The sequence below is a fragment of the Terrapene carolina genome, unplaced genomic scaffold (assembly GCF_002925995.2).
Source record: "Terrapene carolina triunguis isolate 2854851 unplaced genomic scaffold, T_m_triunguis-2.0 Scaffold88, whole genome shotgun sequence".
Taxonomy (NCBI): Eukaryota; Metazoa; Chordata; order Testudines; family Emydidae; genus Terrapene; species Terrapene triunguis.
The window spans coordinates 50,449,108-50,473,258 of NW_020664439.1; the positions used below are offsets into that span (position 1 = coordinate 50,449,108).

The 24,151-nt window shown below is 52.5% G+C and overlaps 1 protein-coding gene across 1 annotated transcript in view; it reads right to left on the reverse strand.

Moving 5' to 3' along the window:
• The window catches only part of XXYLT1 (xyloside xylosyltransferase 1), a 96,178-nt gene that overhangs the window by 23,373 nt on the left and 48,654 nt on the right, over positions 1-24,151 (reverse strand). Inside the window, exon 3 of the mRNA XM_026650186.2 lies at positions 10,193-10,325. Coding sequence (XP_026505971.1) covers positions 10,193-10,325 — 133 coding nt within the window. The remainder of the gene's footprint in view (positions 1-10,192; positions 10,326-24,151) is intronic.

Sequence of the window (24,151 nt, forward strand, 5' to 3'; positions counted from 1 at the left end):
TGATGGAATGGAAAGAGTGTTATCACCATATGATGAGACTGCATGATCTCTTGTTTCCCTTAATATAGCACAGAAATATTTATTGAACACTTCTGCCTTTTCTGCATTGCTGTTGAAAATTCTACCATTTCCATCTACTAATGGACAAATACTATTACCAGGATTCTTTTTGTTTCTAATATATTTTAAAAACTCCTTCTTACTGTGATTAACTCTGCTTGCCATAGACTTCTCCTTGTGTCCCTTTGCTTCCCTTATCAATTTTCTACAATTCCTAACTTCTGATTTATCTTCATTACTATCAGCTTCCCCGCTTTTCCATTTGCCATATATTATTATCTTTATAGCTGCCTTCACTTCCAAACCAAGTCAGTTTTTTAACCAGCATGGCCTTCTTCCTCAATTGTGGGATTGTGCCTTTTTGGGCATCTAGTTTGGTGGCTCATAAGACAGTGTGAACATGTGATCACAGGCAACAGGGCAGAGGTGATTTGACTCTACATGGACAGGGAGAATGGGGTCAAAGGAAATCTGACAAATATATGGGTAAGGGAAACCCCAGACCCACTGATGGTACGAACTCAGGCATCTTTAGGTCTTGTCTATACTACGGGATTCTCCGTGTGGTTTTCTGTACAGCTGTGAGCATGCAGGTGTTTTTACTGCTGTATTATTTAGCCTTACCCAGTGCAGGTTTTCATGACCTGCTGCTAAAGATGCCCAAGTCCTGTCTGCAATTGCGCTGACACCGCTGCTAGCACAAGTGCAGCTGCCCAAGAGGCACTGCATTTCCTAGCATAGGCAGAGCCACAGCACACAGTCCTGTGCATGGGCTGCTGCTTGCAAAAACACTATCTGACCCAATGCGAATTTGCGCCTTGTTGCTGGACAAGGATTGCAGAACCCTGGGCAACCAACTGGGGGCCAATCCCTGAAACGCAAGTCTATCAGCTTCACTCTGAGGCTGCAGCAGCATCACAACCACAGCGGCAAATCATTCATGGACTTGGCTTGGGAACCACAACCTTGCCTTTACAAGATCACTTGCAGAGAGGGGTTAGCTGGCTGCATCCTCCAGAGCTACCCAGAAAGGCTGCTCCAGCCTCAGCCACTCCACACAGGGCCGTTCTCCCTCTGAGGCATTACCAGAAAACAAAGTCACATTTTGTTCCATGCACACGGACTCCTGGAGTCTACACTGCTAACACTGTACAATGATCTCAGTCTGACGTTAACCTTGAAATCTGACTCTGCAACACCGTCACACTCTGTAGCTAGTCCCTGTGGTGTATTAACGTGGTGCGACGGGGAGCTGGATTTACTGCTCTGGGCACTGAAATCCTCCACACGTGCCCAGAACAGGTACAGTAGCACGGCAAACTCCCCACCCCCCTGACCTGGAGGGGTCCTCCGAGGTGGGCAGTGTCTAGGTCCGTGTCTGCAGAGACTCCAGACGCAGGGGAGATGAGTGCCATGCTCATAGACTCATACCCAGAAGGGACCATGGGGTCATCCACTCTGGCCTCCTGCGTCACACGGGCCAGAGCCCCCTGCCCAGTGACTCCTGTATCCAGCCCAATAGTTAGTGCCCTACCAAATTCACGGTCTATTTTGGTCAATTTCACGATCATAGGATTTTTAAAATAGTACATTTCATGATTGCAGCTATTTAAATCTGAAATTCCACGCTGTTGTAATCGTAGGGGGTCCTGACCCAAAAAGGAGTTGTGTGTGGGGGGTGTCGCAGGGTTGTTGTAGGGCGGGTTGTGGTACTGCCACCCTCACTTCTGTGCTGCTGCTGGTGGTGGCGCGGCCTTCCGAGCTGGGTGGCCAGAGAGCAGTGGCTGCTGGCCAGGAGCCCAGCTCTGAAGGCAGCGTCGCCACCAGCAGCAGCGCAGAAGTAAGGGTAGAATGGTATGGTATTGCCACCCTTACTTCTGCACTGCTGCCTTCAGAGCTGGGCACCTGGCCAACAGCCGCCGCCCAGCTCTGAAGTCAGCGCAGACATAAGGGTGGCAATACTGCGACCCCCCTACAATAACCTGGGAACCCCCCCTACAACTCCCTTTTGGGTCAGGACCCTCAATTTGAGAAACGCTGGTCTCCCCCATGAAATCTGTATAGTATAGGGTTAAAGCACACAAAAAAACAGATTTCACGGGTGGAGACCAGATTTCACGCACTTTCATGGCCATGAATTTGGTAGGTGTCACGGAGTCCCCGGGCAATGCTCTGGAACTGCTCCCTACGAAGTCAGTCAGGACTCTGGTGAAGTCTCCTCTCTGAGAGCAGATTGTCTTCAGGGCAAGAAGCTCACACGGCTTCCACCTTCCTGGGTCTGACCTTGGAGCATTCAGCATCTGCGCCTCCGTGCGCTTCCCACAGCAAGTCCGCCCAGGCGGGGTCCTGGGGAAGCCAGAGGGTCCTGCACGCACCCCCACTTCGCAGTCAGACATGACTCTTAGCCAGCCAGTAAAACAGAGGTTTATTAGATGACAGGAACATGGTCTAAAACAGAGCTTGTAGGTCCAGAGAACAGGACCCCTCGGCCGGGTCCATTTTGGGGGGCAGTGAGCCAGACACCTCTGCCCTCACTTCCCACCCCCATCCAGCTCCAAACTGAAACTCCCTCCAACCCCTCCTCCTCTGGGCTTTGTCTCTTTCCCGGGCCAGGAGGTCACCTGATCTCTTTGTTCTCCCACACCTTCAGTTGGCATCTTTGCAGAGGAGTGGCCCAGGCCATTAGTTGCCAGGAGACAGACTGTCGGCCATTCTCTGTGCAGACAGTATCACAGGGGCCTTCTTGGGCTCTGCAACAATTATACACCCTGATCCCCCCACCTAGATACCTAAGAAATGCATAGGGGAAACTGAGGCACCCACACAGTATTCAGAGAAAACATTAAGAACATTCCCACTTCGTCACAGTAGGGCCCTACCAATAGCACACGCAGAACTGGCTTGGAGCACCTGCTCACTCGGCCCAGGTTGCTGCGGAGCGGCGAGGGCTTAAATGTGGCCACTGAGCCGGCTTCGGACGAGTGACCTACAGGTGACAACGGAGCGCCATATCCCATTGCCATTCCTCTCCCTGAGCTATGCACCAGCATCACAGGGCGCAGCAAACAGCCCTCTTCATGTCAGCGCCACTCACAAACCTGTTAAAAAAGCAAAGAGTGTTACATGGAAAGGGATCCCCCACACGGTCCCACTGGCTTCACCAACCACGGAGAGCGAGGAGGGCTGTGTGCAAAGATGGGCCCCGGTCCCACAGTCATGACTCTCTGGATGGGCGCATGGATTCGACTGCAGGGTGGGAGCCAAAGTCAGAGAACAAATGATACTGTGGCTCCATATACAGTGTCTCTCAATCAGTGCAAATTTGCTCTAATTACAGATAAGATATTTTCCCACTGCCAGCCCAGCAAACTCAGCCAGGGTCCTGACAGTCAAGACTGGTTATTCCTGGCCTGTGCGTTCTCCCTGGGAACAAAGATCTACAGCAGGAGCTCAGGGGACAGCCGGCGGGCGATTTGCCAGGCAGGTTGCATGCAGCTCACTCTCCCACGGCTCTCGTCTCACATCAATAAGGGTGCAAGCGGGACACTGGCGTCGCATAGGCCTCTGCACAGTAAAAATACCCCCCGGTGCCAGGCACTGTGAGGCCTATCCAGCAACGCTAGTGCACCCAGCTCCCATGCCACCCCTGGCTTAGGGTGAAGGAGGGGGTGTAGCCAGAGACTGCTGCACTCCACCTAGCCCCCGATGGCCTCTGGTCCTGTGGGGATGGTTGCCAGGTGGCACAGGTGACAGCAGCCCCAGGGCTGGGGGTGACAGAGCTATGTCCTGAGAACCAGGTAGCCCCCAGCCTCCCGCCTGCTGCACAGAGACTCGGAGCAGGAGAGAATCTGGGTCTTTAATTTCCAATATTAAGAAAAATCCATTTACACTTATAAACAGGGTGGATAAAAATCAATGATTTTTTTTATTTAAATCGGATTTTTTTGATAAAATGCTTTTTTAGGACAAAAACTATCTAAAGATCATTTACTTAAGATACATTATAGCTCAAAGATATCGCAGCATGGAATAGGGATACTATGAGACAATATATTCATGTATTGTTTAAGAAAAGTTTTGTAAATGAGTTCCAATAGTTCATGGATTAGGGACCCAATCTTATGGGGTCCCAGGAGCTTCTGTATAGATTATTTAGGTTAATCTTTCTATGTACCCAATGGGACTCAGTGCTCAGTAGCAGATACCATCAGAGATGCTTAGTTTTGCAGTTCTCAAACTGTGGATTTGTGTCTCCAGCAGTAACATGCTTGTTAACAGCTAAAATGTTTTAAAATAGATAAATAATATATAGAGGTGAGAAATAACAGACCTCAACCCTATTGTCCCTCTGCAAATTTGTGTACACAGTCAATCCCTTACCTCTCTAAAAGTGCAAAGTTTCAAAAAGTTCAATGAATAAAAGATTGTTGGGGGTGGAATAGATCTGGACAAGGAGAAGAAATCTGGAGATAAATGTGAGAAGCGAGGGACATATGCTTGTTTTGTTAAAATATTATGTTTGCTGTTGGAAGAAAAAAAATCCAGAATACTTAATGTTGTTGTTTTAGTTAAATAAAACAATGTAAATGTCTGTCTGGTGATGTTCTCCTCCTAATACAGCATGGCAAGAAAATCCTCCAAATATTAATGATTAACCTGTTGATTTGGAGCTAGTTCACCTCCCAATTACTTCATAAATATCTGCTTCAATTACCTTTGGTAAATGAAATAACCAAACAATCATTCATTTTCTGATATAGCTGTAAAACTAATCTGAAAAGTTTTCAAAATAAATCACTGTTTAAAAATGTATAGTGTGTACCTTCTAAAAATGAAACCTATATCTATCTGAGTTGTGAAGAATACGTTAAGGTTATAACAACCAGCAAGAATGCACTTTTATGTAGAAAATCATGATTAAATCGAGTCTTCCTGACTCGTGATTTAAATCATGATTTAAATCAATTTGATTTAAATAACAAATCTTAAACATCAGCATGTTTCCTTTGGGCACAAGCCTGCCGTTCGTTGCCTGTCTGTTATGCAGACTGGGCATGGGAGCAGAATCCACGCCATGTTTGTGCACCCAGCACTGAGTTTATCACGGCTCCGGCCAGCCAGCAGTGCACATAGTCCGGCTGGGCTCTCCTCAGAAGAAGATTTAATTATTAATGCCCGTTACTAACATTTCAAATGGGAAAAGAAGAGACATGAAGAGCTGTTAATTTCTGATCGTTCCCTGAGCGCACACTCATTACAACCAGCAATTCTAGTCTGGGGAGCTGAGCTGCTCTGCCTGAGAACCCTAGTGCAAGCCAATCTGGTACAAACAACTCATCAAGGCATCTCACAGGGAGGATCTGGCTCAGCCTGGATTACAACGAAATTTGAGATTCATCTTTTGAACAGACAAGGCCAAATTAAATCAATTTCCTTAAGTACTAATCAGAACATTCCAGATCCTTAAAAATGACAAATTCGGAGCAGCACTGCTTCAATGTGAATGTTAGTTTAGAGAGGACATCCTCAAATGGGATCTGGCAATGACACCACAGCAACCTGTTTTACTCATTTAGTCTGAGCGCATTTTGCAGAAAGCCGGCCACATGCGTCATAGGCACAAAGGGAGTAATGATACTGACCCACTTTGCTATTCACTAATGAAAAATGCTGTATCAGAACTAGGAATTATTATTGTTCCAGGCAGGAAGTTATGGCTGAATTTGACGGTAGACGTGCGCTCTCCTGTTGCATTCAGGAACATTATCCATAGGGTAGCAGTGCCCCCTCGCCCCCGGCACACCGAGGAGTCAGATACAACAGACCAAAGCCTGAAGTCCTTTCTTAGGCCGTAATTCAGCAAAGCCCTTGCTCAGGTCTCACTGAAGTCAATGGGAGCTGCAGGTGCTCAGAGTTGGAATTCTGTCTACGAGCCACCCAAGGAGCTTTGCCCCAGCGACCTGCCCAAGTCTACCTAGATCCGTGCTGGGATGAGAATTTGGGGGCTCCTGGTGTCAAGCTGTCCTGCAGCGGCTCCAGGGCATGGCTACCAAGCTCCAGGCAGACTGTTAGGAACCAGGGCACAAACCCCAGACTGGTTGCAAGTTCTACACTTAGATTTCACCAACCAATTAGCAAGTGTAAACTCCCCAGCCACTATAACAGTCTTCACATGGAGTCACAGTCTCCTTGGGTACTCCGATCTGTCTCGCCACCCAGGTGTGATAGCCGGGCCCTTACACCCAGGATCACAGCAATATTCAGGTTACTCCTGGTCCCAAAGGAACAGTCACTTTCCCGAGGTCAATTGCACCTTAGATCTCACCCCAAAGGACAATGCTTATAGCCAATCCTATAATAAACCGACTACAGATGTATTCACTAGGAAAAGGAAACAAGAGCGTCAAGAACAAGGTTAAAGCAGGTAAACATACATACACAAACGAGCTACAATCTTAAGCTTCAAAAGGTACTAGAAGCTTCTATAAAAGGCAGGCTCTATATGTCCTTTAGGGCTAACCAAAGCTAAGCACCGGGGTTCTCTTGCTTGTGCCTAGAAACCTTGCCCCCCAGAGTCCAGTCCTCCTTCTTAGGGGTTTTTATTCCCGTCTCCCCATGTTCCCTGAGCTGTGAACTCAGCTGATGGGAGGAAGCCACTTGCAAGACTCATCTTCATTGGGGTCGGGGAAGAGCAGAGCAACAAAGTCTTTTGTCCTCTTTAACGTCCCACACTAGCCCGTCTAGTGTCGATGGGCCTTCCCCGTTGGCCAGGATGTAACGCCTTCTGTTGGAGACCAGCACTTTACACTAGTTAATTGTCTCTCCCCTGTCTGGTGATTACGCAGTCACAGGGGCTTACTGTACCAATGCTTGAATAGAATATCTGCATCCCACATTACATGCTAATATGTGAGACTAATGCAGGCAGCAACTCACAAGCATTCAATACAGTCTAACACTAAACCCATAGCCCCCAGATGAGCCAGTCCGGTTCAGTGCTCAGTTGGGACCTGGGGATCTTGGCATGAGCTGGCACCTGGTCTGCCAGCCTCGCACCAGCTCCCTGCTCTGCGCTCAAATCACTCCCCTGCACTTCTCTTCAATAACAACTTTCTCTCTGCACACGAAGGAGCCTGGCATTGCCCTCACACCACCGTCTCTGTCGTTTGTGGTTTAGGCTCGTCTGTCCCCAAAGCTGCGGTGAAGTTGTGGGGATTCGTCAAACTCAAAGCCACTGTCTGAAGCGTTTCTTCCCTGCCACCGTTACAGGCCTCGTGTACGGTCACTAGAGGTGAGCGAGGCAGAGACACATCCCTTGGGCTGGCAGTTCGGTTACTCTGTGCCCAGGACAGCCCCTTGTGTGCCGCGGTGCCGCCGTGTCCCCGAGCAGCCAGCCTGCCAAGCTCCCGGTCCGTGTGGCTCTTTCGCACAGCAGCATGGGCGGGGTTTGGTTTTAAAGTCCATTAATGGCTATTAGCCAGGACGGGTAGGGAATGGTGTCCCTAGCCTCTGCCTGTCAGAGGGTGGAAATGGATGGCAGGAGAGAGATCACTTGATCATGACCTGTTAGGTTCACTCCCCCGGGACACCTGGCATTGGCCACAGGGGCGGCTCCAGGCACCAGCGCAGCAAGCGTGTGCCTGGGGCGGCAAGCCACGGGGGGCAGCCGGCCGGTCGCCGTGAGGGCGGCAGTCAGGCCGCCTTTGGTGGCACGCCTGCGGGAAGTCCGCCGATCCCGCGGTTTCGGCAGCAATTCGGCGGCAGGGACGCTGAAGGCGCGGCACTGGCGGACCTCCCGCAGGCATGCCGCCGAAAGCTGCCTGACTGTCGTGCTTGGGGTGGCAAAACCCGTAGAGCTGCCCCTGATTGGCCACTGTCGGTAGAGAGGATACTGGGCTGGACTGACTTTTGGTCTGACCTAGTACGAGCAAACCTATGTTCTTATGGCAGGAGGGGGAGTGGCGGATGGGCGTGGCTGCAGGGACAGGAAAAGATCCTGACATACCTTCAACTCCTTTAAAACAATGGAACAGGTTCCCGTTGCACTGGATAGTCTTGCATCACCGCTGACGCTGTGCAGCTTGGAGCTCGCTTGAGGCTTCGGGGCCACATCGCCCTGATCACGCGAGACCAAGCTGTCAGAATGGCTCAGCTCCCAACCGCTGGGCTCTTCTGAACACGTGGCTACTTACTGAGGTGCCACAGGGAGCTCCACGAAGCTCTGGCCCTAGTGGGTGCACACTCAGCTCTGGCTGGGACGTGGGATGCCAGAACTCTGTTACCTTCACTTCCCAGCCACTGGGATTTGCAGTGGTGAAGGGCGACAGCCCTGGAAACCCTGGCCCCTCGTTATCCACCAGCCTCACTCAGTCAAGGAAGCGAAAACATCCATTTCCTACACCTCACTGATGGCCTGAAACCTGACCCACATTTCTGTCTCTGAAAAGGAAACGGGACCTCACTCTGGGTTTCCTTCTGAGCACAAGCTACTAAACGGTGCCAAGAGACACCCACGTCGGACAATTACTTTGTGAGGCGCTCATTAGCGTGTGAATCCAGATCCATGATCCCACTGAGCTCATGTTGCAAGAGGACTCAACGTGAAGCCAAGGCACAGCTTGGAGATGGTCCCTAATCGCACAGAAAAACATTTCAAGAGGATTACGGTGTTTTAGCAACCAGGCCAAGTCCCAGGCCAGAGACTCTCACTGGAAGCAGTCACATTTCCTTAAAGAAATCTCAGCGCTCTCGGAAGCTGTTACACATATGTAAAAAGATCATACTGTGGTCTGAAGCCGTGTGAACGTCTCTAGCTCTAGTGATCCGAGGTGCAGTGTGTCGGGGATAGAGAGAAAGGAAAAGGATTTCTCTCCCTAGTCTCCTTTGTCGATTTCTACATGGTGTGTAGGGTCAGCCAGGGGCTACTCGGAGTCACTAGCTATCCAGCCAGGCTCCCCATTGGTTATCTGACTCTTTCACCCGGCAACAGCGGAGAGAAACCAACATGAAGACACTGGAAATGCTGTTCGCTTGCCCCCTGCCAGGCCTTGTGACTGTGACTGGAAACATTTTTGGCACTGCTGGAGCAGGCCGTGGCTCGAACTCCTGGGGCGAGCTTGCAAAGCAGGATTATTGAGAGTTTTAGCAGTGTGTAGCCTCCAGCATTCGTACAAATGTGTCTTAGAGCAAAGGACATTTTTCAGTACAAAAATCATCGACTGCAACTGAAATCAACACCAGCAAGAGCAGTAGCCTCCAGCACATGTGGGAAATCCACATCTACACAACACACAAGTCAATATCTACCCAGCCCGTACACTCAGCACTCCAGCAGGACCCTTCAGGCAATTCAAAGCCTCACTTTCCTCCCTCTGGTTCTTTCACTTCACTGCAGGCACAAAACATTCAAGTGCAAGGAGCCAAGAGTGGCTCCTAATATGGAGGTGCTCAGTGTCTGGGGTAGGTGGGGTCACTTGTTAGCACTGGACGTGGTCTGAATTCAGTGCAGGCGGTGGAGGGTGCGACCCATTGACACCTAGCATCACCACGATGCCACGCCCCCAGCCCCCAGCGGTGAGCAGAGAGGCCAGGAGGATGGTCGCGCTGCGCAGAACCTGTGATCAGAACTTGGCTCGGCTCAAGGATCAGACATGCAGCTGTCACACCTGCACCCACCTCGGCCTGGGGAAACGTTGCTCTGACAGAACTGAATCTTTGTGGCCAAGGTTTTGGACGTAGAGGCCCAGCGTTAGGCTCCTAAATCCAGCCGTAGGCACCTGAAGAGAAGCGGCCTTAGCACCCAGAAGTCACAGCGACTCCTCTGGGAGCATGGCCGGGAGCCAGGCCACGTCCAGGGAGCCTATGTACGGACTTCAGGAACTCAGCTTTGCAAGTTTGGCCTCTCTGTCCAAAGTGACACATGGAGCTAAGGTCTTAGGCAAAGAACAGCGTCCTGCATGTTTCTCTTCACACAGACACCAGCCTCTGAATATCCCCAATACACAGCCCCAGTAAGCAGGACCCACGGGATGGCTGTACTTTGCTCTGCAGAGTAAGTCTCCATGTGAGCACAGCACAGGGATGTCAGCTGCTGTCTCCCCACCTCTGCTGAGTGCCACGCCCACTGCCATACCTGTAGACAGGCTGCATCTCTCTGGCTATCCCAATGACGGCTCCTTGCAGGAAATGGTCAAACTCCTCGAACAGCTCTCGGATGTTGGTCTTGTACTTCAGGTCCAAGTCCAGCTGGATTATCCGTTCTATCTCTAGAAGAGACAGAGAAGAAAAATCAGCAACACAAGGTGACAAACTCAAGCAGCTGTAAATCAATGGGGACGTCAATGGGACTATCGTGATTTACTCCACCTCGGTAGCTGGGGGACCAATCTCCTCGGGGACAGGCTAGCCACAGGAGGCAGGAGGGGGATAAACTAACAGCATCAGGGGAGGGTAAAAAGAGGAAAACACGAGCCTTCAGTCAACACAAAATTGAGATGTTGAAGACAAAATTAATGAAGGAACCAAAGGCCGTGAAGAGAAGAAATTCTTAAATTGCCTACACACCAGTGCGAGGAGCCTGGGTAACCGCCAAGAGGAATCGGAATTGCTCATCATTAAGGCTACGATTTTGACACGGAGGTAGCAGAAGTCACGGAATCTGTGACTTCCAAAGACCTCCGTGACTTCAGCTCCAATTCCAATATATCTTTTTTGAGCTGGAGCGACCACATCTGCACGCAGTATTCAAGATGTGGATGTACCATGGATTTGTATAGAGGCAATATATTTTCTGACTTATTTTCTATCCCTTTCTTAGTGATTCTCAACATATTGTTTGCTTTTTTGACTGCCACTGCACATTGAGTGGATGATTTCAGAGAACTATCCACAATGACTCCAAGATCTCTTTCTTGAGTGGTAACAGCTAATCTAGACCCCATCATTTTATATGTATAGTTGAGATTATGTTTTGCAATGTGCATTACTTTGCATTTATCAACATTGAATTTCATCTGCCATTTTGTTGCCCAGTCACCTAGTTTTGTGAGATCCTTTTGTAGCTCTTTGCAGTCTTCCTGGGACTTAACTATCTTAAGTAGTTTTGTATCATCTGCAATTTTGCCACCTCACTGTTTACCCCGTTTTATGAATATGTTAAACAGGACTGGGCCCAGTACTATTTACCTCTCTCCATTCTGAAAACTGACCATTTATTCCTACCCTTTGTTTCCTGTCTTTTAACCAGTTACCAATCCATGAGAGGACCTTCCCTCTTATCCCATGACAGCTTACTTTGCTTAAGAGCCTTTGGTGAGGGACCTTGTCAAAGGCTTTCTGAAAATCTAAGTACACTATATCCACTGGATCCCCCTTGTCCACATGCCTGTTGACCCCCTCAAAGAATTCTAGTAGATTGGTGAGGCATGATTTCCATTTACAAAAACCATGTTGCCTCTTCCCCCAACAAATTATGTTCATGTTTGTGTCTGACAATTTTGTTCTTTACTATAGTGTCAACCAGTTTGCCAGATACTGAAGTCAGGCTTACCAGCCTGTAATTGCCAGGATCACCTCTGGAGCCCTTTTTAAAAATTGGCATCACATTGGCTATCCTCCAGTCATTTGGTACAGAAGCTGGTTTAAATGATAGGCTACAGACTACATTTAGTAGTCCTGCAATTTCACATTTGAGTCCTTCAGAACTCTTGGGTGAATACCATCTGGTCCTGGTGACTTATTACTGATTATTTTAGCAATTTGCTTCAAAACCTCTTCTAATGACACCTCATCTGGGACAGTTCCTCAGATTTGTCACCTAAAAATGATATACTTCATAAACATACATAATATACTTAGACTTCTGTAAGGCACTGGACTGGCACCACACAATTCTTTGATTAAAAAGCTAGAAAAATATATAAAATCAACACTGTACAGATTAAATGGTTTAAAAACTGGCTAATTGATAGGTCTCAAAATATAACTGTAAATGAGGAATTGTCATTGAATGGGTCTTTCACTCTGGGATTGGTTTTTAGTCCTAGGCTATTTAACATTTTTATCAATGACCTGGAAGAAAATCTAAAATCATGACTGATAACATTTGCAGACGACACAACAACTGGGGGAGCGATAAATAACGAAGAGGACAGGTCACTGATTGAGAGCAATCTGGATCATTTGGTAAACTGGGCGCAAGCAAAGAGTTGTAATATCGCTAAGTGTAACTATATCCATCTAGGAACAAACTTGCAGGACGGAGGGGTCTCTACCTGGGAAGCAGGACTCTGAAAAAGACAGGGGAGTCTTGATGGACAATCAGCTGAACATGAGGTCTCAGCACAACACTGCTAATGTGATCAACAAGAAGAACATGCTCTGGGGTGGATAAACAGGGGCCTCTCGAGTAGGAGCACTGGTGTCACTGGGACTTGAATCCTGTGTCCAGTTCTGGGTTCCACAATTCAAGAGGGATGTTGATAAATTGGAGAGAAGAGCCACGAGAATGATGAAAGGATTAGAAACCTGCCTGATAGTGACAGACGCAAGGAGCTCCATCTATTTAGCTTAACAAAGAGCAGGTTAAGGGGTGACTTGATGCCAGTCTATAAGTATCTACGTGGGGGACAAAGATTTAATACTGGGCTCTTCAGTCTAGCAGAGACAGGTCTAACAGGATCCACTGGCTGGAAGGTGAAGCTAGACAAATTCAGACTGGAAATAAGGTGAATTATTTTAACAATTAGATTAATTAACCACTTGAACAATTTACGAAGGGTTGTGGTGGATTCTCCATCACTGGCAATTTTTAAATCAAGTTGGGATGTTTTTCTGAAAGCTCTGCTCTGGGAATGATCGCGGGGCAGTTCTCTCTTTAGCCTGTGCTGTACAGGAGGTCAGACTAGATGATCACGACAGTCCCGTCTGGCCTTGGAATCTAGGATCTGGGCCAAACAGCTCAGTGGGCCGGATTCTGATCTCACTTACTTTGGTGTAAAGTGAGAACAGCTCCATCAAATTCAGGAAACTTAAATACTAATAACTTAGGCCCGATTCCTCAAAGGTATCTGGGCAATGGAAGTTAGGAGCTTAAATACCTTCCAGGTCTAGGCCTTAATGCTTTGGACAGGCATTCTGAATGTGCCGATGGACCCCTCTGATCAACCACTCACAGAGCTACCATTTAGGTTAGTTACAATTCTAGATTCTCTGGGCCAGATTCTAATTTCTCTTCCACTTGTGTAGACTGATTTCTGGTCATCATTTAGCTCTTGCTTCTGTCTACACCTCTCCCTGCTCTAGTTCGGTCTGTTGTTAGCCACCCGGAGAACTAACGGTGATACCGAGCTGTAGCTTTATTGAGTCTCCATGGATGCTTTGAAGCAAGGTTCTGTCTTGGGAAGTGAGTCTGTAGAAAGAGCCTCACCTGTGCATTCACTGTGTCTCAGGCCATGGCTACACTACAGAGCTTACAGCCATGCCGCTGCCCCAGTGCAGCTGTGCTGATGCTCTAAGCCAACGGGACAGAGCTCTCCGTCGATGTAATTCATCCACCCCCAACGAGCGGCGGTAGCTCTGTCGACAGGAGAAGCTCTTGGGCCTGTCCACACCAGTGCTCAGGTCACTCAGGGGGTGGGGTATTCACACCACTGAGTGACACAACTTATGCCGACCGAAGTGGTAGTGGGTACCACATCAGCTCATCCCCCAAGCTCAGAGAGTGCTCCAGCTGCCAGCCCTGCCGACTCAGAGTACCAAGGTGCGGCTTTCCACCTCAGGCAGCATCATTACCCAAGTCAGGTTCTATGGGTCAAATTATGGCCTCAGCATCACCGGTGCAACCCACTCGCTTCCAGTGAGCGTGGGTAGCTAGCTCCCAGGTCACCGCACAGACTGGGCTGCATGGGAGAGCGGATTTCGCAGCGCTGGCAGCTGTGCTCAGGATGAGCCAACGTGCTCTAGAAATCAGAGACGCAGTGAGAAATGAGCCAGGGTCCCTTGCAGGGCAGACCTGCGCTGAGTGCCCGGCTCAAGGCCCAGTGTACGATTTGCTTCTCCAGAAGAAACACTCCAATACCCTTCTAAGCAGCATGCGCCGAGCCGCTCAAACCGGACGACTCACCGAGGCCGATATGCGCCGTGACTTTACAGTGCCGGAGGCCTCCACTTAACCACAGAGAAGGTGCAGGGACAAGGATCTTCACCTCGCTCAGCCACACGCCCGCCCCTACCCCGGCGCGCCAGAGACAGCTCAGTCTCCAGGCTCTACCCAGGCCTTGCCCCCACCCTCTGCTGACAGGGCCAATGAGTGACCGTCGCGGGGCCCTGGTCACTTGGAACTGCTCTGAGATCCACCACGTCAGCCCCAAGGATCTTCACCTCGCTCAGCCACACGCCCGCCCCTGCCCCGGCGCGCCAGAGACAGCTCAGTCTCCAGGCTCTACCCAGGCCATTGAGTGACCGTCGCTTGGAACTGCTCTGAGATCCACCATGTCAGCCCCCCCACCCCTGACGCACCAAGCAGCCAGGGGATCATGCCGGACTCGTTCTAGCTGCAAAGAGGGAGATGAAAGGCTCCTTGGCCCATTCCCGATCCCCCCAGCTCCTTCACACACCGCCTGGCGGAAGGGCACAGCCCAGCCAGGTAAGGCAGACTTTGGCAAGAGGGGATGGGAGGGCTGGCACCATTCGGCGCAGCTGGGGAGAAACCCTTTTCCAGAGCGCTTGTTCCATGTGGATTTCATTCACTGCATTTACATTTCAGCAGGCGAAAAACAGCATTTCCCCTGCCCATGGCCAAACAGTGCCCACCTTTAATATGAGCAGAGTCCTGACGGCTCCACATCCCACGACTGTGCAGCCAGTCGTCTGTAGCTACATCAAACGCTTTTCAGTGGCTGCTCTGTTCTGTAACATCACAGCTATTTATACATTTCACGATCAAAGCCAACAGCACATTGGCTGCGATGCTGAGTGTTCCCCACTAAGAGGATTAAAAGGACTTTGTCAACTTGTTTCAGTACCTACATGTTATGTACCGGTGCCGTTAAACAGCGACCATGTGGCCTCTTAGAATCCAAGTATCTTTTTCCTCAACCACCTGCTCTACCACCACGGAGCTAATGAAGCCTGGGAGACTCCATCACAGGTCTATGGTGATGAGCACAACACAAGTGCTTTGTACAAGCAATAGTGAATAATCACCACATTCCCCCTGGGAAGCAGGCGGGTGTGAACGTCTGTGGGCACTAGTCTCCCCCTCTACAGAGTGGGAAATGGATCCACACGGGGTGAGTGACAAGGTCACACAGACAGACAGTGGCATGGGCAGGATTAGGATGCAGGTGTGCCTGGGTCCCAGTCCTCTGCTCACTCCTAGTCTTTATTCCTGAGGACATTCTGAGCCAAAAAATTCTGCACACAGTATTTTAAATTCTGCAAATTTTATCTGTCAAATAAATGTGGAGGCTCCAGCCTGGCATTGGGGAGCACAGGCCACTGGCTGCACAGAGGTTGGAGTTCACTGTGCAGCTCCCCCTAGGACACAGACTCAGCGACGAGGCTGCACCCAACCCTGACACCGCACAAGGACCAGGCCTGCCCCAGAAACACCCCAGAGCCCTGCCCCTCCATGCCAGGTGCACCAGGTGTGGGCAGGCGGGCTCAGCCCAGCTGGATCCAAATGTGGAGGGGCTTAGTGTGGGGGGATCCAGGTGTGGGATGACAGGGCTCTGGGTGGGGCAATCTGGATGCAGGTGGCTCAGTGGGGGATCCAGGTGCAGGGGGGATGTGGACGGACAGGGATTTGTTGGGGGTTTCTGGGTGCAATGGTTGGGACTCTGCAGGGGGGTCCAGATGAAGGTGGTTGTAGCTCAGTGGAGGGGGGGCTGGATGTGGGTCCACTGGTAACCCCAGCATCTGTGGATAAAGCTTGGGGCTTGCCTTAATGGCTGCCCTTCCTCCCTCAGCCTGATACCACGTCCAGCACGGGGCACGAGCGCCTGCTGGGCCAGGCGGGGTAGAGGTCAGGGTACCAGGAGGGGGCCTGAGCTCCAGCACTGACCCACTTCATAGCCTGGAGGACGGGGCCAAGATCTACAGCCGAGGGTGCTATGAGGGTTAATTACGGCCATTGATGTGCTTGGGGATCCTCAGATGAACTGGCACCATTCGAGTGCAAACAACACTAACAATAACGTGAACTGTCTGGACTCAGCAGTTCTTCACATTCCATTTTCATCCTTCTTACATCGCCACACGCTCGCTGGCCTCGCTGCACATGGGTCCCGCCATCCGCAGTTACCATTGTGCTGAGGATGGGTGGAAAGCCCTCGGTTTTCAGATCTAAAAGGACACTGCAGGGAATAAGAGACGACGCAGACTGGAGTGGCTAGGAACATATGGCTCAAGTATGTGGCTTTTCCATTTCAAATGCATCCAGCACTTTCTATTTATATGTCTCTGGAACACATGGCTTTACAGCAGCACTGAATTCTCTGCAAACCCTGCACTAATCCAGGGCCTATCCCACATACTATCCTCACTGGAAGAGAAAAAGAAAGGTTAAAGAAAAAACCATGACATCAGACCAGCGACTAGACTGCAAGTCTCTTAAGTATCGAAGCTAAACTGTTAGCTGGAGCTGTGCTCGTCCAACACTATCTAAAGGGGAGAGATGTACTCACTTCAGACTGCAGCAAAGCAATCCGCGGCCTGGCTAGCATTTGCCACCATCATAAACCTCTGTTTGCAAAGATTTCAAACCGGGGTGCAGCATTCACACATGCTAAAGCAGATCCCCTAAGCCAGTGGTTCTCAAACGCTTGCACTGGTGCCCCTGTCACACAGCAAGTCTCTGAGTGCGACCCCCCTTATAAATTAAAAACACGTTTCTACATATTTAACACCTTTATAAATGCTGGAGGCAAAGCGGGGTTTGGGGGGAGGTTGACAGCTCACGACCCCCCATATAATAACCTCGTGCCCCCCTGAGGGGTCCCAACCCCCAGTTTGAGAACCCCTGCCCTAAGCTCTCCGGCTAGCTTTAGGAAGCGTTAGCACAATGCAAGCGGAGTGACATAGGAGCAGGCTCTCTGCACTGGGAACGTGAGACACGGGCCTGAACACCCCAGGTCTTTCAAGGACTCGAACCCTGGGGCTAGACCAGGATTTCACAACTGCTCAGTATCGCTACAGCAGGCCAAACCAAACCCCTGCACCCACACGTCCCACAAACCCAGATGTGGATATAGATCAAACTAGGCAGGCTGGTCCCATTGCTCACAGGGACACGAAGAGGGATCCTGGAAAGTCATTTATGCAGAACAGCACCGTGCGCTCACTGACCCCTACCAGAACAGCCTCTGGGCTAGTCACAGGAATAAGGGAGGCAGGGATTAGAGAGGTGTGCCCCCTTGGGGATTTAGGGCAAGCCTGATAAATGTGATAATCCAACCCCAGGCGAAGGGAACCGTTTGACGGGAAAGGACATGCTGTGAAATCGATAGCCTTCCCAGCCAGCAGGCTCGCAGGGTGCAAACTCGCCTGCACCGCTGCTTTCCGTGGCAGTGCATGCTCCGTGGACCGTGGCTGGGACAAGGGGCTGTTTCTGGAAGCTCTCATGCTGTGCAGGGAGGTGCCTCTGGCTGTCAGTCACATGCAGCATCTTTCTTTCATTTACCAGGAAGTTTTTTAAGAATCCGACTTCAGCTCAGCTGCAGCCAGGCCCTGTGCAGGAACCCAGTAGCCAGGCAACTGGAAGGAGGGCCCATCACAGGTCCAGGCCGGAGTAGGAGAACTTGCACTGCACCTGCATGCAAGAGTGGCTGCTTCCTGCTGGGCACTTAGTCCCTCATTTTCAGGAGCCCCAAGTGCTCCTATAGAAAGGGCCGGGGATTTAAGCAATGCACTCACTAAGCTACAGACAATGAACGCCTGTCAAGCAGCCTGGCCTGCTTCTACTACCTGCCCAGTAAATAATCAGTAATATCGATATTTGCAACAAATCCATGCTAGCCACTGCACAGAGATTCCACGTTTGTCACTGCACGTCATGTGGCTGCAGAGGTTGCACCTGGACCTTCCTGATCTGAAAGAAGAGGCCTCAATAACTTGCGCTAAAAGGGAATCTCCACTAGCTGTTTGCTGTATAGGCACCATGACACATAGATGAGTGGGTAATTCCACGCAGCTGGGGACAGTGACAGATGTATGTTGCCATGCTCTAATGCAGCTACTTCTTCCTCCTATGGCAACATCCATCTGAGGTGCTCAGAGAACTTTAACCGGTAATGAACTATGCCTCACAAGCGCCAGGGGACGGAGGTGTCATTAGCCCCAGGTTACAGAGGGGGATACAAAGTGCTTTCCCCAAGGTCACCCAGGGAGTCCGGCAGAGCTGGGAACTGAACCCAGAGCTCCTGGGCCCCAGTTCCCTGCTTTAACTACAAGACATTTAACCAAAATCACCAAACTGTCTCCAGGAGGAACTGGGACCCTGGGCTCCGGCAGCACTGGAGCGAACATGGGAAATTTCTACCTATGTTTCTGTGGCAAGTGCACAATTTTCACCAGACCCAACTTTGGCCCCAGCAAAGCCACAACCAAGGAGGCAGAGCAGTCTCCCAGGGAGCAGGGTGGAGGCGGCTGTAACTGCTGTCGGGGGGAAGCACCCCACGGATCAGCATGGCTTCAGAGTGGGGTAGCCGGGAGGAGGGGACTGAAACTTCCATCTGCCATGTGCTTCCAAGGAGCAGGAACAGGGGGAAGGGATCTGATACCTCCAGAAGGGATGGCTCTGGGAAGAGCTCCCAGCCGCAGCCGGCAAGGTTTCAAAAGCTATCTACTCTAGTGCAAAGCAGCCCTGAGACAGCTCATCGGGTTTCAATTAAACCAGCCATCAGGCATGTCATCTGACAGCGCTCCTCTGTAATTCTAGAGAACAAACTGCAATTAATCGCGCCCCAGAAGGAAGCTGAGCTCAGAGAGGAACTCCAATTTCCTCTCGCCTCTCTGCACTGGTCCGCGGGCTGCGCTGGCAGACACGCCTCCGGAGAACAGCCACCCTCAAGCGAGACATGGAGAGAGGAAAAACATTACAAAAGCATTTAGCACTTAGGCAGAAAATGAGCATGGGCAAAAATAAACATTGCTTTGCCAGCCGCCGTCTGCCCAGCTAGATTAACGGCTCCGAGCACGGCTGGTGCGCTCCCTGGTAATGGCAGTGTGCCGGGCTGTAATAGTTATGATTTACTGGGGCACTTGGTCCCTTTACAGATAGTTTCCCCTTTCTCCTAAGAGCGGGTGGAGGAACCAGGTGGTTCCCGCTCCAAAGCCCAATCTCACCCAGGGAGCATCCCCCCGCAGGGAATCGGCTGGCAGGGTCACGTGTGGAATCATTAGGATGTTTTCTCAGAAAATGAGGCTTTTTTAAACTTTGTCACTGAACACGTAACTATATTTTGCCATCTGTTCCCTTCGATCCCAGGTCTTTCAGCCGTTGTACAAACAAGGGCTTTAAACCACTCCCAGCAGAGCCCATCTCCATTCGCAGTGACGGTTTTACAGCCTGTCAGTACCATGGTCGCTGCAGCAGCCAGCACAGCTCAAGCGCTCCAGATAGTGCACAGGAACGGCCCTGGGGGCCAGGGCCCCTCCTCAGTGCGCCCAAGGGGTACCATGGGCTTGACAATGGCATTTTCCCTCTCGCACCAGCTTTGTTACACTGCGCTCCCCAGACGCTCCCCGCCCAGAGCACTCACCCTGCCGTGGCCAGGCGGGAACCTGGCTGTACGTGTACGAGGGACGCAAACAGCAGGAAGGAGGAAGTGGCAAAGGCACATGATTCGTTTCTTTGCCAGAACTGAGTTTCCATGAAAGTGCAAATTAATCTGTGATCTAAACTCAGGGCAGGGGCCAGGCGGACTGGGCTCCAGTCCCCGGCCCGACACGGGCTCTGCCTGGCAACAGGCACGTCACACAGGCCCCGGGCCAGCAAAGGGATCCACGCCTGTGGCTGGATCAGGGCCTTCCTTTTCCTGCACCAGATTCCCCCTCCTCACGGGGGTGCTGTGAGGCTTAAGCAGCAAGCGTGGGGCAGGCCCACTGCCAGCGCTCTCAGGGTACGTCCACACTGCAATTACACACCGACTCGGACTGCGGGGCTACCAAACCGCAGAGTCCGGGCTCCAGCCCAAGTCAGCTGACACAGGCCAGCCGTGGGTGTTTAACGCAGTGCAGACGTACACGAAGGCTCTGTGTGGTGCTGGGCCGGGCGTCCCAGGCAAGGAGCGTCTTCAGCACCTCCCCCCACCTCCACTGGTTGCATGAGGGAGGCTGCGCAGACGGTGCATTACTGGGCCACCCTTGCGACAGCACGGCCTTGCGGCTCCGAGGCAGGGTCCCGCAGCGCAGCGGGTGCCATCAGCACGTCTGGAACGAGCAATGGCGCTGGAGAGCAGGAGTCTGTCCTCGCCGAACTCCCCAAGTCCAGCAGCCCCCACTGTGAGCAGGGCTGGTGTCAGCACGGTGCCTTTGGCCTGAGATGGAGCGTTGAAAGACTCCGAGATCCCCCAGCTCCACTTCAGACTGATCAGCCCCAAACCTCCGCAAAGACAGCAAGCGGGACACACGGGACTCGCTGCAGGGGAACGGAGAGCGGAGCCTGCGGCGCAGAGAGCAGAAACGGAGCCCCAGCCCTGTCCAGCAGCCGTGCGACTCAGCAGGGCAGTGGGGGCAGGGCTGGGACCCGGCAGTCAAGGCACAATGCCCACTGGCCCTAAAGCAAACCCGAGTGCAGAACTCTGCCCCACACGTCACAAGGCGCCTGCCCGTTTGTCTCAGCTGAGCCGTCCCTGTGCAGCAGGTGCGGTGGGAAAAGCGCTCCCTGCAATACTCACAGTGCGGGAGGGTGCAAAGCCCACGCTCCCACGGCGCACGCCCTCGCACTTACCTTTAGCTTCCAATCCCATCAGCAAATGTGACTGTTCCCTGCACCAGCCCCACCAGGCAACTCGCAGACATACTGGGGCAGACACGCCCGCTCCTGCAGACGGAGCAGCTTGTGCTTGGGTGGCTACTTACCGATGTGAACTTCATGGGCCAAATGGATCCCTGGCATAATGAGGAACTTGCTGCCAATGGCCTCCAGCAACCCACCCATTGGGCCGCCAGCTGGGCAGGGGCCGGCGTGAAGAGTAAACGCAGCGCGGCCTCCAGCCCGCGTGGCCGACGTGACGGCACAGAGCCAGCTGCACAGGCTCTGGGGACGGGCCCGTCACCCGCAGCCAGCAGGGTTTTGCCTTGCCACAGGCCCCTCCATGCTGAGCTGCGGCCGTTCTGCAGCCCAATGAACGAGAGCCTCCGCTGCGTTAGCGTCCTGGCAGTGACGGCCAACGTTAGCGCGTCCCCCGCCTGCGCCAGGGAAATCACAGGGGCAGCCCTGCCAGGCATGTACCCCTCGCTCACACGCTCTTTTCCAGGGCCCGGGAAGTGCTAGCCATGGAAACCAGACGTCTCCATGGGAGCCAGGTGTCAGCAGTTCTTTAGCAGGACGGCAGCCTCACGCCAAGTGTGCACAACCATGCGAATCCCTGGCAGCCGCAGCGCACAGCTCTGCTCCTTCCCCACCGCACGAGAGCCCTCCGCCCTGGTCCCTAGCCCCCTACCCCTGGTCTACAGGCAGGGGTAGGGGGCTACCAGTCAGGACTCCAGGCTGCTACCTGGCTTTGCTTCCCAGCTCAACCTGGAGCGGCTGTGAGACCCTGAGTACATCCTTCGGCCTTGCTGTGTCTGTCCCCCTCCATACAGTGGGGACAATCTCCCCGCAAGCTCAGCTCCTCCCAGGACGGGTCTCTAGTGCAGGCTATGGAGGCGTCTGCCTGACCCATAGGCACCTGCTCTCTGCTGCGCCGGGGCCTTTGGGCTCAGGCTGGAAAACTCAGAGGAGAATTTAAGACAAGGAGAAACATGCCAGAAGTCCCAGATTTCATTTCCTTCCCTTTCCTCCCTACGGCTCTAGCACCGAGCCGTTTCCTGCCTCTGGAGAGCATGGAAAGCGCTGGGTCCTGGGGCAAGCAGCCAAAGCCACGTATCGACCAGGCGGGCGTTATAACCCACACGGAGCAATGTCCCGCTTCGGAGAGGAACGTCCTGCGTTCCTGGGGACTGCGGGGGAGAGGCAGCAACCTCCCGCGGTGATGGGTGAGGACTACAGCCACGGGACTGACCGCGGGTTGTCTTGTCTGAGCCGACTGCCTGGCACCTGTACGGACAGGGTGGGGGGAGCTGCCACGTCACACACAGGAGGAGAGAGAGCGCCACCTACGGGCTGCATGCAGGCTGCCAGCAAGCCTCCCTCGCAGAGGGGGTGAGTGTGTGTGTGTGTGACTGGCGTTGAACAACCCGATGAAACAAAGCCCTTTAACTCGGGCTGGGAGCTGCCCCTGTGCCAGCGTGCAACCAGCCCAACACGCGATGAGGTGACATGGCCCCGGAGCCCCGGTGGCACCAGCGGGCCAGCCCGGAGGCCAGGCAGCCAGCACGTGTGGCACAGACATGCACTGGGCTGCGCGCTCACTGCTCCATTGTGTCACCTTTGACTCCTGACTCCTTTGATGATTTTTGCTACCTGGAAATGACTCTCATGACGGGGAGAGCGAGTGTGCACTTCCAGCCCAGAGCCAGCGCTGCTCACAAGCGACGGGCCCCAGGCAGCTCCACATGCCCCAGCCCATCCTCTCCGCCTTGAACAATCTCCCACCCGGCTTTGAACTTGGAGGACGCACCCCAGAACTGAACGGGCACATGCTTTGACTAAGCCCCACCCCAGCTGTGACCTGTCTCTGTGGCTAACTCCACTGTCAGAAGGGCATGGGCTGTCCTAGAGCCCCCCTCTGCGCTACCTGGGAGATCTGGCTGGTACCTGGCTGTGCGCCTGTAACATTCACTCCTTCCAGGTCAGGGTGTGATCTCAAGAGGTGCTGAGCGCTCTCATCCCCCAGGGAAGTTAGCTCAGCACCACTCCCTCCAATCACCCTGTACTCCACAGTGCACTACGCACTCCAGCAAGGATGGTCTGGGACTTTAATGTGTATTGAACTCACGCCGGCGTGCACACACCCACGTGCACAGACATGCACAAAGTGTATTTGCACTGGGTCAGCCAGCAGGGTGTGAAGCCCAGCTCCAGCAACCTCCACGGATACCCAGGAAAAAGCATCACCTAAGTGACCAAATTAGCACTCTGATGCCCAGAGGGAGATGTGGGAAGGGGCCTGGGCAGGCCGTGGATGCAGGAGAGAAGCCACCTGTACCGGGCCAGGTGACTCTTACAGAGCCCAGCACAGTTTGCCAGGTACGGGAGATGCCAACAGCCGTGGGCAGCAGGGCACAGGCAGGCGACACAAGTCAGCACAGAAGCTCCTCAGATGCCCAGACCTATGGCAAACCTCACATGGATACGCAGATTATTTATACAAACGCTCCACTCCTTTGTCTGCCCTTTGTTCATGGCTTCCTTTGTTTTTCTAACCCCCGTGTTCTCGGCTGTTCCCGGCCGTTTTCCCCTGGGCTTCTCTGAGGGCCGTGAGCAGTTTCCTGTTTTGTCGTGTGTTCCCCTGTTAGGGTCCAGTTTTCTTGACAGATAAAGTCTCTCCCTCTGCCCACAGGACAAATCCTGCCTCCCGCGGAGCAGAGCCCTGACCATGTCAGAGCCACGCCGAGAGGAAGCTGGGAGGCTGCCGTCAGAGGTTGCAGCATGAGCAAAAGCAAACGTGATACAGTTCACAAGCTCTGCAGCCAGCGTGAACGGCACACCACGGGACAGCTGGCCTGCGAGCTCAGCACACAGCACGACGCTCAGGGAGCCGCGCACTCCCGGAATCCCCCACAACATGCGTGCCTTCGGAAAACGCTCCTTTCGCAAGGCAGCTGGGTGTGAAATAGTCTGCAAGCCCCGAACATGCATGGAAATGCTGTGGTCCAGCCCCACTGGCTGCGTCCCGTGGCCGCCTGAGCCCTGCTAAAGCCCTGCGTCTGCCTGTTCGGCAGACAGTCCAGAGCAGTCAGTTAATACTAGCCCCCCGGTCCGCCT